The sequence below is a fragment of the Neolamprologus brichardi genome, chromosome 6 (genome assembly GCF_056152115.1).
Source record: "Neolamprologus brichardi isolate AB-2024 chromosome 6, ASM5615211v1, whole genome shotgun sequence".
Classification (NCBI taxonomy): Eukaryota; Metazoa; Chordata; class Actinopteri; order Cichliformes; family Cichlidae; genus Neolamprologus; species Neolamprologus brichardi.
Genome location: NC_142109.1, coordinates 21,693,994 through 21,712,442, shown reverse-complemented (window position 1 = coordinate 21,712,442; position 18,449 = coordinate 21,693,994). Strand labels below are relative to the sequence as shown.

At 39.5% G+C, this 18,449-nt stretch overlaps 1 protein-coding gene across 1 annotated transcript; it reads left to right on the top strand.

Annotated features, from left to right (window-relative positions):
• Positions 1–4,201: 4,201 nt before the first annotated feature.
• On the top strand, positions 4,202–17,218 carry utp6 (UTP6 small subunit processome component). Its single transcript, XM_006787430.3, has 19 exons — positions 4,202–4,500; positions 6,756–6,840; positions 6,949–6,990; positions 7,099–7,191; positions 7,479–7,526; positions 7,620–7,683; positions 7,849–7,967; positions 8,093–8,170; positions 8,265–8,346; positions 9,415–9,496; positions 9,601–9,779; positions 10,900–10,979; positions 11,083–11,160; positions 11,973–12,152; positions 14,033–14,113; positions 14,492–14,601; positions 14,766–14,832; positions 15,005–15,077; positions 16,638–17,218. Exons 1-19 carry the CDS (start codon positions 4,409–4,411, stop codon positions 16,790–16,792), a joined length of 1,788 nt encoding a protein of 595 aa, XP_006787493.1. The 5' UTR covers positions 4,202–4,408; the 3' UTR covers positions 16,793–17,218.
• The last annotated feature ends 1,231 nt before the right edge of the window (positions 17,219–18,449 follow it).

Below are 18,449 nucleotides of genomic sequence, written 5' to 3'. Positions count from 1 at the left end.
CGTGGTATAAATGCTACGATTACTGTAATTTTTAAAAGATTATATTCTAATTCATGGAAGACGTTAGAAAAAATATTACTTTATATCACGGGCGTTTCTAGGTTTTTTGTTGTTGTTTTTATTAATGGGGTGGCACAGGGAGGAATAAGAACACAAAGGAGACTAATGTGTGAACCCTTGTGTCCTGTTATAGATTTATTACATGAAAAGTGCTGCTGTACTCCTTCTTTTTCTTCTCTTTCTTTCAGATACTCCCTCTGTCTAAATCTCACCTTTTCCATCTCACCTGTCACGCCAAACTTCTGCAAGTCTTCCTTCACTACATCCACAAACCTCTTCTGAGGTCTTTCTCTTTTGCTCCTGCCTGGCAGCTCATTATTCAACATCTTCTGTCCAGCATATCCACTACCTCTTCTCTGCACATGTCCAAACTACGTCAGCCTGTCGCTCTAATTTTGTATCCAAAGAGTTCAACCAGGGGCGGATCTAGAGAAATTTTCTTGGGGTGGCATGAGGGTAGCATGGAAATCAAATAGGGTGGCAAAATCAAAGCCTTTTTTGAAAAACACACATGCAAGTGTTACATATGGGTAAAATGATTCAAATGCAGTAAGTATACACGTTTCATACAAATATAGTCTATCACTTAATTATTTTCTGTTGCCCACATAATTAAAATTTCAGTGACATAAAACATGTGAATTTACATTTTTATGTACTTTTGATTTACATTTGTGTTTAACCTTCAAATTGTTTTAAATAATTTTTCCCCTTGCGTTGCTTGGTATCATTCTTTTTAGCTCAACCTCGTGTATCTGAATTTACAGTTATTTTTTTATTAACATACTATATTAACACAACTGATCTGAAATCAAACACAAAACATAACATCCTAGAAGTTGTTTTGTTTTGGGGGTTTTTTTTGGGGGGGGGGGGGGGGGTTAACTGTAAAAACCACAGACACGTTTAGCAAATTATTTTCATAACTTCAAATACAAATATAAATTGTAAATTTTGAAAACTTATGCTCAAATTTTGTGAATTATAACGTTATATACAACTATTTCTCTAAAAATGTAGCCAATGCATCTGGTGTTTTTTGTTTGTTTGTACAACCATTTAAAAATACTACTATAACTAAAATGAGAGAACAATCAGTTGTCACAGTAAGATGCCCGACAAATTATTTGTGCCAGTAAAAAAAATGTTTGTCTGACACAAGACAGAGGAGAACACCGCAGGGATAAACTCTGCAGGCCTGACCAGTAGCGGTTTTTGATACGGGCGACACGGGCGGTTGCCCGGGGTGGCATCGTGGTGGGGGGCGGCATCACGGGCATCGGCAAAAAAATAAAAAAATAAATAAATTGCTTGTACTCATGCTGCCCCGACATCAGCCAGCGCATATTGGGAATGGCATAGGCACCGACCGGTTTTCTATTGCCCATTTGCTGGGAGTAAGGGTGCCCTCCGTTTGCAGGTGCGCCTGCTGCTTGCGGCACAGGAAGGTGAGGGCGGGGCGGCGGGGGATTCTCTGGCTGGCTGGAGCAGCATCTAATAACCAACTCGCAAAATAAAACAAAATAAAAACAAACCAACAAACACGAAAACACCAGACATTATGATACAGACTTATAATTTGCACCGATGTTTTTTTCAAAATTCTATACGCAAAAAGTGAGCGAGAGCCCTCGGTGCGCCTGCTCGCTGCTGAAGTCAAAGTAAACTTTATTGTCATCTCCTCTACATACAGTCCAGTATATAGAGAGACGAGACGACGAGGCTCCAGTTACAGCAGTAAACAAACAATATATATATAAGAAGAGTAAGAAAATAAATATACACTTTAGGACTCGGGGTAAAGGGATCAATAACAATTTAAAATTTAAAATTTACAGTTTGATGATTTAAAGTCTCACACACAACCCGTCGAAAGGAGGCCGGCTGCTTCCAGATAGAGCACATTTCATTCATAATGATGTAAATCCAAGCCCATTATGTATTCATGATTTGAATCCTGGGTTGTGTGAAATCCCAGAAATAAACCCTAGACAAAGTGAATCTGTCAACTAAGGTGTAGGACTTTTAGGTTATGTTGTGGTGATTCTCGGGTTGGGGGATCTGTGTTCATACTGGAGTACAAAATTAAAACCAATGTAAGATGGACAAGAAAAGTTCAAAGCCATCAGGTGCTCAGTTTAGAAAAACTAGAAGAGGAGGAGAAACGAGCAAAAGATGCAGCTAAGCAGATGTGTCATTGGATAATGACAGGTCATCCTGAAACAATCAGAATCAGAATACTTTATTAATCCCTAAGGAAATAATGTGGATTACAGTTGAGCCAAAAAGAAATGTAAAAATAGTAACAGTAACAGACTAAACTCCAAACATTATGTTACAGATTTTAATATTAATTAGTCATTGTCAATTGTTGATTTGTCCTGTTCTCATTGTATGACGTATTATGATGGCTGTTTGGTAGCTGTTTGCATACTATGCATACTCTCTCTCTCTTCATATGTCTGTGTGTGTTTGTCTGGCAAAATTCAGTATGGTTCCGACAACAGTTTTATGTTAATGTATAATCCTTAATATGTTTTATGTGTGTGTGTGTGTGTGTGGGGGGGGGGGGGGGGGGGGGGGGGGCAGAGGGAGTGTTCGCCCAGGGCGCCAAACAGGCTAGGACCGCCACTGGGCCTGACAACAGGAGATGTATCACTCCTCTGGTTTTCCACCTGGAGATGGTGTTTACATTGAAATCTACCTTTGTGGCCTTCATTTGTACCCACTGACACACGAAACAAAACAATGACTACACAAGACACTAACTACACAACACAACATAACACACAAACTATAAACTTCATGCTAAACGTCATAAATCTCTCGCATCTCAAAACTCTCTCTCTCTCTCTCTCACTCGTTGGCTTTTTTTTCTCTTTTGCACTGTAATTAGAAAATCTTATTTTAATAAACAATGCTGTCATATGCAAAACTAGGGTGGCACATGCCACCCCTTGCCACCCCTCTAGATCTGGCCCCTGGTTTAACCTGAGTTTTTCTTTTAATATATTTGTTTCTAATCGTGTCCATCCCGATCACTCCCAATCAAATTCTGAACATCTTCAGCTCTTCCACCTGTCTTTTCATAAAATGGTGCTCCACAAGATTTTTAATATATTTCTTTTGTTGGATAAACCTTCTGCAACAAAAAGAAAGTATGTAGACTTTTCATTAAGTAAAATGTATAAATTATCCTACACAAGTAGTGTAGAGTAGTAAATAGTGCATTCTTTAACTATATTTAAAGTACCTAAAGTAAGCAGTTTTTAGAATTATATACAATACTATGTACATATGTACTATGTACATTGGATCATGATTACTGATGCATTGATGTGCGTACATATATACACATCAATGCCCCAGCTATTGATTATTTTATTATATATATTGGAGGGTAGCTTGATATATTGCATTATTATGATGCAGTTAATGTGAGGGGGCTTGTGCCAGCTCATTTCCCCCCTCGTTCATATAGTACTACATTGTGGAGAGAACTTGAAAATTATATATTGTGCAAAACAACATACGAAGTCAAAATTGAAGGGAAGGACATTATCAGTTATTTTGAAACCAAAGAAAAAAAAATTATGTACCATTGTCAATCTTTATATCTTACTAGGGAAATTCCACATACATAAATGTAAATTTTAAAACTCAACCCCAATATTTAATTTGTTTTTTACTTGAAATTGAATATTACTTAAACTCTCTTAAATTAACTTCAAATAAAAGAGGTTCATCATTGATTGAAATTCATTCAGAAATTTTCAACAAATGAGCTGTCACAGATATAATTTTCAAGTACAAAGCTATTATGAAGTCTGTCACATCCCTCTTTTTTCCCTTTATTTATTTATTTACCCTTCTTATTTTCATTGTAATACTTATTGTTACTCTTATTTGCCCTGTATGTCTACTGTACAAACTGAGCTGGAATGACTGACTGTTCACGTTACAATTTCAAATAAAGTTCTGAAAAAAAAAGCTTTCCCTACTCATGTTCCCCTGGTGTATATCAAAATTAATCTGAGGTGAGAAAACATACACCAAACCGTTTTCGAATATAAAAGGACAGGTAAACTTTCGTTTCATCTTTAATACGTTGTGAAACAGCGAGTTTGGGAGTTTAAAACTCTGAGTTAACAAAGGTTTCCTCCAGCTCAGATTTCCTGTCGGACCTATTTGCAGACGGAACCGGAAGCTCCGCTAGTCACAACTTCCACACATGTGTAATTGGGGATAGAGTTGGCCTCTCGTGGTGTTCTGTGTACAGTTGTTATAACATTATTAAGTTTTACCAAACAGCAGCTGAACACGAGCGTTTAACGGCTGCTTCGACGAGATGGCGGAGATCGTTCAGCAGCGGATCGAGGACAGAATCCCTGAGCTGGAGCAGCTGGAGAGAGTGGGACTGTTCACCAAGAAAGAAGTCAAGTAAGGCAGCACCGAGCCTTTACACGCTGTGTCTTCCAAGAAAATAGCAAAAGAGGTGATGGGTGAGCCCATCGCGTACTCTCAGAGAGGGCCTCGAACCTGTGAAATATTTAGTTATTTACATTACAGGGCCGAGAAACTGCGAGAGATGAAGCTGAGAAAGTCTATTGATCATCTTCTTGTTCTCCAAAAAAACAAAAAAAAAACCCCCAAAAAACCCCCCCGTTTTTTACTACTGATTAAATTTTGGATGATTTAGAAAAAATATTCCCCAAAATAAAGAACAAATATAGTTAAGTGCTTTTATTAATCTGGGCAGCTGAACTTAACTTTTTGACATCTATAGTTAGCAGAAATACATGGAAGATATTTGTGTCCTGAAGATTTAAGGAGGAAATATTGAAGATCCCTTCTGCAGATAGTTGCACATTTACATCCTTAATTAAAATCGGTGTTAGGGTTGTGAATCTCAAAGTAACTGGTGATGATCAATACATTATAGGAATATGGACACATCACCATATTTGTGTAACATCAGAATAGAAATCAGCACTTGTCAGTAGAATTCCTTCTGTTTTAGACACCCCAACAAGTCATCACTTTCCAACACTTGACCTCTTCTTCAGAAGTCTCTTGGACACAGCTCTATTTGCTTTACTGGGTGTATTTATTACAGAAGCTGTAGTTGTCAGGCAAGAAGTTCGATACAGGAATGGCATAGAGAATGAAAGATCTGGTGCAGACTACGCATTGTGCTTCTGTAGTACTCCCAGGGTGATTTGAAGCCAGGCAAAGGAAAGAAAATTAACTCAGGAAGTCCAGCGTCACAGAATATGCTACCTTGATACCACTTTTCTACTCTAGTTAGGCATCAAAGCACTTTCTAGTATAACTTTGTTCGTTTGAGTGCTTTTTTTTCTGCCATGCATGTATGGCACACTGTCTTGCCCAAGGATACATGCAGACTGAAGGAGCCAGGACTCCAACCACGGATCTTCTGACTGCTGGACAACCAGCTCTACCTCCTGAGCCACAGCTGTTGTGGGGGTTAAACTTTTATCTACTAGGAGTCATTCCCTTTACTAATAATGAGGCTAATGTTTAAATAATCTCTTTAAGCGTAAAACTAGGCTCCAGATTGCTTTAAATACAGTTTTTCTACTGTTGGATCTTTATGATGTCAGAGAGAGCAAATACCCAGCCCTGTACCCTCTTTCACCTGCTGTTCAATCGTCCTGTTTGCAATGAGCAGAAAGCTGACCTAATGGAAAGGTCTGCTTTAAATTCAGTTGATCAGTCCTATAATTTGATTTCCTGTGTGGTTTGCTGTCGTCCACTTATAGTGTTACCTTCTCACCTTTAAATTCTATCATCATTTAGTTAATAAGCTGCACCAAAAGGAGTATGAAGTAGCGTCTCCGGTAAAAGATTCAGAGCACCTGTGTATCAAACACTTATATGATATTGTCTTATAGATATTTCTGTCTACTGATAATACTCAGCCATATAGGCCCACTGAAGTTCAAACTGAGCATCTGAATATGGAACAAAGGTGATATAAATGACGTAGCTGGTCTAAGTATTTCAGAAACTGGTAATTTACCTTGATTTTCTTATGCAGCTATCTGTAGAGATTGTAGTGACAGTTCTCTGGGTGAAAATGCTCAAATAACCACTTGTTTCAACCAAGGTATGCAGAAGAGCATCTCTGAACGCACAATATGTTGAATCTCGAAGCAGCAGAAGACCACACCAGGTGTCACTGTCAGCTAAGAACACTAAACTGAGGCTACAGTCCGCTCAAGCTCGCCATAATTGAACAACAGAAATTCAAAGAAGTGTTTGCTGGTCTGTTGATCCAGTTTGATGTAACACCATGAAAGCGCTAATCCGTCCTGCCCTGTATTAACGTTTCAATATGGCGGTGGTGTAATGGTGAAACTGAGGCTACAATTCACACGGGGTCATTTTCTTGGCACACTTTAGCCCCAACTGAGCATCGTTTAAATGCTACAGCCTGCTAACCATGTACGTTCCTTTGGGACCACAGTGTACCCATTGTTTTGGCTGCTTCCAGAAGAATAATATATACTGTGTCTCAAAGTTCAGATCATTCCAAAGCAGTTTCTTGAACATGACAGTGAGTTTACTGTATTCAAATGGCCTCCACAGTCACCAAATGTACGGGTCATGGATGTTCTCTGACAAACTGCAGCAACTATGTGACTATGTGCAACTATCTATTTTTCATTTAGATCAATAATCAAGAGAGTAACAGCCCTGGAGTACAAGCTTCACAGGCTGATCGTAAATAAGGAGGACTTCATTGCATACATTCAGGTAGGGGCCTGTGATGATACATCATGTTTCTTTCTTTCAATAAATAAGTAAAGATCATGAATCATGTGAGACTCTCCAGAGACTCAGAGACTCTCCTTTTGTTTATAGTATGAAATCAACGTTTTAGAGCTGATCAAGAAGAGAAGAGCAGTAAGTATCCTACATACCAAATCTGTTATTTTAAGCTCATGTGATTAAAAACTATATTTGTCAGGAAACCACACCTGAGAATGACTCTACTATCCTTTTCATTTTCAGCACATACACTACCAGTTCAAGCGAGAGGAGATTGAGTACCCCATCATCCACAGAATAAATAGCATCTTTAAAAGAGCAACAAATAAGTGGAAGGTTGTGTAAATAGAGCATTTGTAATCTGTAATTATTATTCTGTATGGTTGTAATAATTAATTTATAACATCAGATTAAATTCAGCCATGTGTATCCACTATTTGTAACATTTTTAGACATTTTTTTCCTCTAAATTTGTATGATATTTTCTAATGTGTAACTGAGCCATTGCTGGAAAGTAATATGATGCTTTTTGCTAACAAACATGGCAAAAAAAGTTAAAATTGTAGATTTTTACATTGGGTTTAAATTTACAAAAGGAGTCACACGTCTTCTTTCCCCCGCAGGACGATGTGCAGCTATGGCTCTCACACGTTGCTTTCTGTAAGAAATGGGTATGTAAAGATCTCATCACTTGCCTTCAAGTCCGATAAGTCTGCTCTACACCGTGTCTTCTCATTCTTATAATGACCCCTTTCACTCATCAGGCCACCAAGAGCCAAATCAGCAAGGTGTTCTCAGCCCTGCTTGCCATCCATCCTGACAAACCAGGTACAGAAGAAAGGGGGGATTACAAACACACTGCAATTTGCCGATGTTTAGTGGCTGGAAATGTGCGTTAAAGTAAATTAAACCAAGGCAGGAAATCTGTGATTGCAATCTTGGAGATGACCAAGACGAATGCTGTTAATAAACACTGTTTCCGCCCCGCTTTAGCTCTGTGGATCATGGCTGCCAAGAGCGAGCTGGAGGATAGAAATTCTTCTGAGAGCGCCAGACACCTGTTTCTGAGGGCGCTGCGATTCCACCCAAATGATAAGAAAGTCTACCAGGAGGTAAAAGATGCCAAATATCTTCTTTTTATTATTGTTATTTAAGGTAACGCAGACTTAAAACTTTAAGCAACAGTTTATTCATTTAAATCATGCTCGTCTAAAATCCTCCAACCACTCTGTGTTAGTATTTCCGTATGGAGCTGCTGCATTGTGAGAAACTGAGGAAGCAGAAGATTCAGCTGGAGCAGGCTCAGATGGACCTGGTGAGCGTGAAACAAAGCAAACACAAAACAGTAGGAAGTAAGCGCGCGCATATGCTGCTCGTTGTATTTAAAACCCACTGTTCACACCTTCCAGGGTGAATATGAATTTTCTCCAGAGATCCTGAGTGGTAAACTGGCTGAGGTTGTATACAAAGATGCTACAGGGAAAATCAAAGGTAAGCTTGTCAATGGTTATTCACAGGCCTGTGCAAATATGAGAAAATATAAAATAACTTAAGTGTTTATGCTGCAAATACATTTGAATATTAAGAGCAGCATGATGCTGTCGCACTCTCTCCTGTAGACTCTCCTCTCAAAACATTATCCACAGTGGCATATCCACATCACAGAGAACCTCTCTTTCTTGGCAACGCACATAGGGTCTTAACTGCTCCTCAACACCCAGATGTTAGAAAATTCCAGGTGTAACAGAAGAGAGAATATTAAAAAAACAAACTCTTAATGCTAAAGTGCAGTTGTGTTGTGTGTTAAGAAAACAGCTCAGCTTTTATAAATCGCCGTAAAACTAAGCACACCTGTGTACACTATATAGGGATTGTGCTTGCATGATCTTTAGGCCTGTTTAGTAAATCTGGGCTTTAAAAATAACACATTTATTATTTAAATAAAATGCACATAATTTGTAGAGCCGTAGATTTAAACTCTTTCTGCATCTTCTTTTCATTTGCCAAAAAGAGATTAAAAACTGTTATTTATTTAGTTTTTATTTCAGTTCAAGACCACCTATATTGTCATTAAAGTGAATTCCTTTAGCAGTGGGATATGTAAAGACTAAACGGGGATAAGAATTGGCAATTGAAATCAACCCTGAGCACAGGATACCTATTAAAAAACGCTGAAATCACAGACTCACATATGTGGGAGGACTTTTAATGGAAAAACTGTGTAAGATTTTTATTTTTAATAATAACTCCGAACCAAAAGTCCAGACACACCAGTGCACAACTTGAATGCTTTCGGGGATGTGATCATTGTTTGGCAGATCACTTTCATGTATTCTGGCGCAGTCACATTCTTAAAACTGTTCTGGGACGGCGTTCCCACTACGGTGAAGGAGGTTTTGTCTCATAATATTGAATTTATATGTCTGACCTGCTACCTGGGGAAAATTGGACCTTAGTTACTGTCTATTAAAAATATTTATGGTGGTGAGTAAGAACAAGCCATTGGCTTTGGAAACAACCTAGCGTGTGTCTCTACTTGTGTATCTTTTCATCCTACAGAAGCAGAGTTTGTCATCTCACTTCTGAACATAGCGGCTATTTTTGACTTCACCAAAGACCTCCAGGACTCCATCCTGCAAGAGTAATTTACTTCCAAAAGGCTTTCATTTAACTCTGAACTCTGAATTCCTCAACTTCCATAGTGTTATCTTTAAGCAGTACCCTCATCTCACCTCTTGTTTCCAGCTTACAGACTAACTACACAGATGACAGCTCCACGTGGGATTTCATGGCTAAGAGGGAGCTGGAGGCCCCAGGAGCAGGAGAGGAGCTCCAGACTGCCAAAGGCAGGGCCTCAGATATAAACCGCAGAGAGGAGCGCTGCTGCCAGGTCTATGAGGAGGGCGTCAAGAGTCTAAACACTGGTAGGAGCTTCCTGATACACAGAGAGAACATATATATTTCAATTTTAAAATGAATTGTTGAGACATGATTTAGACTTTGGTGATTAATTATTAATTGTAACAATCTTCATCTGCAAATGAAGTTGATGGGTAAACTAAGAAGTACGAGAAAGACGCCACTTTGTTAGGTACATCTTACCCCTTTTACGCTCAAACCTCCTTCATTTTTCATGGCACAGATTCAACAAGGTGCTGGAAAATTTCTTCAGAGATTTTAGTTCATGTTGACTTGATAGCATCACACAGCTGCTGCAGATTTGTTGGCTGTGGCATTTAAACAATACTCTGTTGGTATTCAAGGGGCCAAAGTGTGCCTAGAAAACATCTCCCACACCATTATGCCAGCAGCCATAAGTGTTTGTGGATCAATGCTTTCATGTTGTTTATGTGAAATCCTCACCCTGCCATCCAAATGTCACAACAGAAATTGTGACTCAACATTTTTCCAGTCTTCTGTTGTCAAATTATAGTGAGCCTGTGTGAACTGTAGCCTCAGCTCCCTGTTTTTAGCTGATGGGAGTGTCATCTGTGCATCAGAGATGCTCTTCTGCATCCCACGTCTGTAATGAGTTACTGTTGCCTTCCTGTCAGCTTAAAGACGTCTGGTGTAGTCTCCTCTGATGTCAGAAAGATATTTTTGCCCAGAGATGTGACGCTTACTGGATATTTTCTCTTTTTCTGGCCTTTCTCTGTAAATCCTAGAGGTCACTTAAATCACCTTCCTCATTCCTATGCGCAGTTTGAACTTCAGCAGGCCCTCCTGACCATGTCTGCTTGCCTACATGCATTGAATTGCTGCCATATGATTGGCTGATTAGGTATTTTCTTTAATGTGCAGTTGAGCATGTGTGTAGCTTTTTTAAGTGTCAATGCACCCATATTACCAAAACAAGAATGATCTCTTCTTGTTCTTTTATTTAATTTGCACATGCAAATTGGGTTAAAAGCTTAAATGGAAGAATTTTATTTTGGTCAAAACCTCCAAGAAGGAGCCCAGAAAGTTGTAAAATGTTATTGTTGTTCCTACATGTATTCATTCACTGCTTCCGTTAGTATAAGAAACTGCTGCTTTGCCTCCCAGAGCCAATGTGGACCTGCTACGTGGCCTTCTTGTTGGAAAGGATGAAAAGGAAGACCAACGTCCAAGAGCTGAAGGAAAAAGTAAGAGAAAAGTTTGGCCTGAAGTTATTTCCTCCTCAGGTATGCTGAGAAATGTCAATGGCTTCAGTGTTTTTTGGAGTAAAAACAAGTGTTTGTATCACAGAGGCAGGAGAGGCTGCTGGGAGTGCTGCAGCGTGCCCATGACTGCTCGCTGTTGAAGGAGAATTACTACAAGAACTGGGTGAGTTAAAGTCTCTTTTCAATGTGTGAATGGAATTTTAGGCACCCGTAAGCCTGTCTTCTCTTTATTTGAATGATGACCTGTCGGCTCTCATTTCAATCAAACCACGTTTCGTTTTGGGCGGGTAAGAGCAGCGCCAGGCAAAGTCTGACTGGAACAGCAAACGTCTTTAAAACCTTGCAAGTCGTCTCTTCTTTCAGATATACACTAGCAGAGGTAACACAGAATGAAAATGTAATTGTACTGCACCAAAAACACAACATGTTATTGGAAAAGGAGAAACAACTGAGGCTGACAGCCAGAAGTCAGGCTGAACACACTGACGTTCAGGCAAATGAAACCAGTTCTATGATGATGATGTTTATGATGATGAGAATCTTAATTAGAATAAAAATGTGGTAATTGTTGGCCTAGTGGTTAGAGGCTAATACCAAGCACTCTGAGTAATTTATGGGTTTGTGTGACTGTTATTTAATAGCTGTATTTATTTGTTAATTTATTTGGTGGTGCGACGAACACACATTGTCCAGCAATAATGAATAACAAAGTAAACAGAGTGCACATTTAGACCCAGCACATGGTGGCTTTATGGATATCCTGGTGGTTGTAAGCCTGTATTTTTTAAATCAATTGCTATGTTTCCTGTTTAGGGTTATTAGTTTGTCTGGTAATGGGACTGAAATTGTTTAAAAAACTGAAAATGGTGATAGTGGAAAAACTCCTTTAACATCAGGTTATATTCAAAAAGGAAACGATACCTTGCATTTTACTGATGTATGAATCAACCAACCTGATGTTGTCCACGTGACCAGCTCCAAATCTTGCTTTCGTCGGGAGATGCTGAGGGAGCAGCAAGTGTTGCCATGACAGCCACGCAGCGCTACAGCCAATCAGTGACCATGTGGAGTTTGAGCCTGCAGACGCTGATGGAGCTAGGGAGCCGAGACATAGGCCGGTGTTTCCAGGACGCTCTCAAACACGTTAATCCCAAGGTACACACACACACTGAATCGGGAGAGCCACGTTTGCTTTTCTGAAATCACATAATGGGGTTCAGTAATTTTCTCATCTTACACTATCACATAAACACTGTTCAGCACACTGAGTGGCAGCACTGCTTTAATTGTTGTCCTTGGAGAAAAGAGACATATGGATTCACTCACACACATACACACACTAGCCACCAGCAGTGCTGTATAAGTGGGCCATCTCCTTGGCCTAATTAGTCTCTGTTCAGTCATATTAATTTCCTCAACTGTCTTCATCTGCCTGTATATGAGCGCACATGAAGGCAGGTGAAAAACTAAATTTATTCATGCAGATATTTGTGTATCAATTCACCTTTTTTAAAGGTAAAAGCTACCCCAATGATGAAGCTGGGGGCTGTTATGGTTTAGGGCAGGAATCTGTCACAAGTGTCAAATGCAGAGAGATTAAAGGGAAACAGTAGACATGCATGTGTATATATTAAAAAGACATTTTGCAGGTTGATGGGGCCAATAAATACGGACCAGGAACAGCAGCTCCAGAATTAGAAACACATGCAGACGGGTACAAGGAAAGAGGGGACAGAGAAGAAGGTGCCAACTACAGAAGAGAGCAGATAGAAATTAATATCAGTTAATCAGTTCAGGAAAAAAAAGGGAGAATATTTAGGGAGGCCACGCAGCAGCCTGAGTCTGACCATTAATAATTTGAAGCCCGATTTCCATCTCGGCTCAGTTTGACCTTATAAATTAGCGTTTAGAATTTCTTACGTACTCTTCTGGTCAGTGGTGAATTAAACCTTATCTTACAATCTCTCCTATATTTCAGAGTAGTCAGAACGTTCTTCTTAATTTTTCTGTTGAACCTCCCTCATAGTTGCACAGTTTTGTACAACTATGAATATGCATGCCTCGACTGAGCCCGCAGGCCTTTGTAGCAATGAATAGAATAGCTGATTATTGTTGTGGTGGGGGTTTCATAAGTCCACGGCCCTGAGAAGGAGGATTAGTACAGCTGCTTATTATGCAAGTCTTTTCTTTTGAACAAAACACCCTGTTTGAGCGTGGAGAAATGGCACACACCTCCAGGGTTGGAGGCCTGTGTATCCAACAATGTTAAGTTTCCACATTGAAAAGCACAGAAGTGCAGATAAATCAATGATGAAAATGTAAGCACGCTCTTTATCATGTCATTCTGTACTCATGCCGATTCCAAAAGGTATATTGATCCTTCCCTCCTGGCTGAGAACAGATGCTGCCTGAGTGATTATTAATTTTTAAAATCTCTGCATATAATGGCAAAACCCGGTAACTAATTCTGATCTGAGCTTTGCATGCTCTGACACGTTCACTGGAGACTGAGAAGGCCAAATACTTTCTGGTTCCTGCTGCTTCTCAAATGTGAATATCAGCTGTAGTGTCATACCGGATGATGCATAGTGTCCCTCACTTGCTATATTTACTTTAAATGATACTAATCCCACTTACTAGAAAAGATCAGAACTGACCACCCAATTGGTAGCTGTGTTTCTCACAAGCTAGCAATGATGTGCCAGTTTAAAATTGACATTGTTTAATAGAAACACTCAGTGTGATGACAGATATCTCAGGTTGGACTGTCAAGACTGCTTAAGTGTTTTAACAGTGAGGCACCTCTAATACAAACACACGATAATCCAGAAGTTCTTTTATTGACAGACACGTGTTTTACGTTGTTGTTATTCATCAGTGTTAAGTCGCGAAAGTTGTGCAAGCTTTGTGTCTGAACAAAATGTGTGCGCCTAATGGTTGCTTATTAATGAACAGGCGTAATATTAATGTAAGGTACATTCACATTTTTTAAGGTGGGTGAAGCTCATTCATGTAACCGTGTCTTGTCTTGACAGGAGAGTCTACCACTGTGGCAGCTGCAGTTTGAGTGGAGCAAGGCCAGCCAGAGTGCCGAGGAGACAGAAGCCATCCTCAAGGTAGTTCACCTGAATCCAGCCGTTTGAACAGCTGCAGTGTGATCTTGCTATAGCCTGCAGCATTTAGAGCCATTTATCCGCTTCATTTTTTGTGGGTTTGTTTACACCGATATTTTATCGATAAGAGTTACACTGCAAACACAGTTTTGAATTGTTAGAAATGAAATGCGCAACATAAGAAGTTAATGACAGGATAAAATATGATCCTGCACTGTAATATAAAGTACAGCAGACAGACTGTGATCAGAAAAGGCTGAGTAAGGTAGAGATGAGATAAAGAGTAAACAATAAAAGCTAAAGCAGGCAAGATTAATAGTGTTTTTGCCTCTGAAATGAGGATGTGCCTTGCAGACAGTTTGTTCTCTTGCTTGTTCCCAGAGAGGTCTGCTGTCTGCAGTCCCGGCTGTTGCCATGGAGATGAAAGAGTGCTACCTCGATTGGTCCTACTCCACTGGAGGCTATAAGAAGGCGAGGAAGACCTTTACAAGGTGAAAATCAGATAACTCTGTCTGCTCATGTAGTTTTTAATTTAGGTGATGAATGCAGCAGGAACATATAAGTTTAACGGGTCTCAAAGTACTGACCTGCAGGTGCAAAATAAACGTTCAGGATCTTTAATACCTTTTAATTAAATTGCATTTTTCTTATGTAGCTTACAGGAAAACCGCCCATTGTCCAAGGACTTTTTCACCAGAATGATTCAAATCGAGAAGGAACAAGTACGTATATGAAGCCCAGTGACATCTTCATTCTTCTGCTGTTTAACCTGCCTGCCACCAACTATAATGTTTATGTTGTACTGACTTCATTGATAGTTTGACACTGGAAAGATACCTTTGATGTTGCTGATAAGTGAAAACAATTAATGTGATTACAATGTTGTTTTTTCAGGAAAATCCAAAGATGAACAATCTGAGGGACTACTATGAGAGGGTGCTGCAGGAGTTCGGCACCTCCAATGAAGGTGAATTTAAATCAGTTTAAGGAGCTGGAATGAACCGGAAAGCTGGTGTTATTTATGCTTTCAGCTCAGCCAGCAAGCTGAAGTTTTAAGAAGAATATTAAAGTTTGTGAGCTCATTGCTCCCCATTAATACATACAGAAGTTGGGGAGTGATGAGTAAGTATCCCCCCGACTCCCAGAAGGCCCAGGTGGATGCTGGGGTGGTGGAGGGGGTTGGGTTTATCTAGGCACAAACCCCACTGGAACACGAGACACGCAATAACTGCACGACAAAACAAGGCAAGACAGAGCTCTTTGTCTATGTGGCTCGCGAGGGAAGTCAGCCCAGGCCTTCACCTGTCCTTAGCCAACTTCAACTGATTCCTTCGCTACAGCCCTTTTTATTGTCAGCAAGCAATCATTCGTGAATATGCAATTACAAATACATGTGACATTCTTAAGCAGGCATATCTGAACAACATCAGTGTCTATATTCTGTGTGTGTGGGTGTGTGTGTAGATGCATGTGTGTGTTTACAGCTGTACCATACATAGACATACGACCTTTCAATGAACTTAAACTGTGTGTATGAGGTATGCAGAAAAGCAGAAGTAAGCATCTCGCTAAATGATAAGAACAGGAACTTGCAAGAGGTCATGTCTCAGACGAACATGTAAAGGTGTGAAGTCTTGAACTTATAAGAAACAGAACAATTCTGGGTTCTAAAGCTATAATGGAGATGATAACGTCGAGGCTGCTTCCTCTCAACTCATGGTACAGACGTGCACACAGAATCTTATCAGACCTAATAAGGATATAATTTTTATCAGCATACAAATGATTATATATTTCGAAGCATAAATGACAATGTAAAAAATATCAATTCCAAAAGAGGGGTTGAACAGCAGGGACAGTATTTACAAATTGGAGGAAGAGATTAAAAAAGAGATCGCCAAAACGAGAGGATGTGTCTTTGTATGTTATGTGAGCACAAATCAAATACAGGTTTGGACTGAGCAGCTAATCAACAGTTAGTTATTTGATCAGACTGAGTCAGAGGACAAGAGTAAAACACATTCAAGAGAATCTGTATTGCTAAAGAACAAAGTTAGACGAGATGGAAAATACCGGGCCACGTCCATATTACACCTACAGGAGCTGCTCAGCCATGGAAACGTATGGCATGAAGGTCTCGGTGCATTATGTGCCCCAACACAACAACAATTGCTCAACGCGCTTTATATTAAAGGAAAAAATAAATAGTATTATGGTAGAAAACAACAACAATCAAATGATCCCCTTTGAGCAAGCACTTGGCAACAGTGGGGAGGAAAAACTCCCTTGTGACAGGAAGAAACCGCTGGCAGAGCCAGGCTCAGGGAGGGTTGACCATCTGCTGTTACTGGTTGGGGTGAAGGGAGGAAGACAGTGAGTGGCATGTTACAGTACCACACTTGTAATGCTATAAGCTCTATAGAGATGTGGCTCAATACTTCTGTCCTTGTAGTGTAAAAGTATGGATAGATACAATTAGATTAGTTTTTTTTTAAACATAACTGTTTCCTGTTTCGTTTTTCTAAAGATCTGTGGCTGCAGTACATCCGTGAGGAACTCGGACCCCTCGGCCAGCCAGAGAACTGTGGAAAGATCCACTGGAGAGCCATGAAGTTTCTGGAAGGAGAGAGTGTAGAAAGATTCATTTCCAAACATGCACTCCTTCAGACCGGACACTTATAAGTAGCAGAAAAACAAGGCTGTGAGTTCAGACAACAAATACCTTGTGGAGGTTTGTCAGCTGATGAACAAGCACACGTTTGTGAGTGATTCTTCCTCCCAGTCTAATTGAAGACTGGTGCCATGCTGAATTTCTTTTGTTCCCAGCATTGCAGTTTCTGTTGTTTGCGGTTCATTCAAAATAAACCTGCTCGTTCCTCTTTAAAGGTTCCAGCCATGTTACAAGAACAATTCTCATTTTCACAGACTTGTTTTTTCTTATCGATTGTGGCGGTAATTTACAACAGGTGTTCGTTTTTGTTTTAAGGTCTGTGCTGCGTTTGTTAACCGCACATTAATGACGCCCAGAGTCAGTAAATACACGTTTGTCGTTTTGAGAAGATACATTTTAATACTGTTATGAAGATGATATTAAAACAGTCTTTCATTCTTGGGTGTTTTCTCGGGTTATGGTCTGTCTGACACAGTAAAATTACACAACCCCTTTTTTTTTAACAAAGCAGTCATGTAACAGTAGCTCTCACTGTTCCAACACTTATAGATTGGAGCGATTATTTTGATAAAAACATTTTATCCTCTGAAGCATACTTTACATCGCACATTGTTTGCTGTCAGTATCAAGTATCACTTAATTCTCACCTTTTATGGTAGAAAATGTTGCCTTTAAAGGTCAAACCATAAATACGCAGCAGCAGCAGCAGTACTGTGTGAGGGAATAGCACATGTATGATGAGTTCAAGGCCAACTAAAAGGGCAAAAACCCACACCTGCCAACATCAAAATATATTTACAGTGTGTAAGGACACTTTAAATTGTTACAGTTTATACAGCAATGTAGGAAAGTTATGAGGTATAACAATATTAATGGAAAAAGCTTATAAATAGATCATGTTACACATTAAAATCTAGTAGAAAATACACATGTAGACCTACAGTATCAAATTGTATCACTAGACAAAAGCATGTTTAACTGAAAATGATAAAGACAGAGAGTGTGAGGGTGTTTACTCTTAACGCCCTGCAGGTTGTTAACATGAGGTCCATGTGGCAGTTTTGGGGGGAGCTTGAGATAAATTAATGACAGTCCTCTGTAGAAGATCTTTGAGACAAAACTACATCATCTCTGTCCTGAACTGAATTTTCATTGAATGAAAATATTAATTAAGGCAGAAAGTGGTATGTTTAATGACCCCACTACAAAAACAAGCAGAACTGCAAATTTCTCTGTAAGTGGAGTTGAGCTACTTGGGTTTCCTGTTTCTAAAATTTGGGTGGGGTGGAGGTGGGGGGAAGCTAACCTGAGAAACATTAATGCAGGGAGGGGTACATTTTACTCTGCAGCTTCAGTCTGCAAAATCTGCAATAGAGTGCAAGGGGAGCCATATCAGCTCATGATGGTCTTTAAGGATTTATAACCCTTAAATTTGTGGAAACTGTTACAATTTCAGTATTTTAGCTATTAAAAGAAAAAAAAAAGTTATCATTTTATGAATATCAGCAGATGAATTTCAACTTCAATCTATTGTAGCCTTTTAAAAATAGTTGGACGCTTATTAGAAGGCGTGTACTTGAGTGCGTTTTAAGCTCCAAACATGTTTAGGGAAAAAAGTTGGACCACATTTTAAAACAGTTAAAAATGAACTTAATATCTTGATGGTCT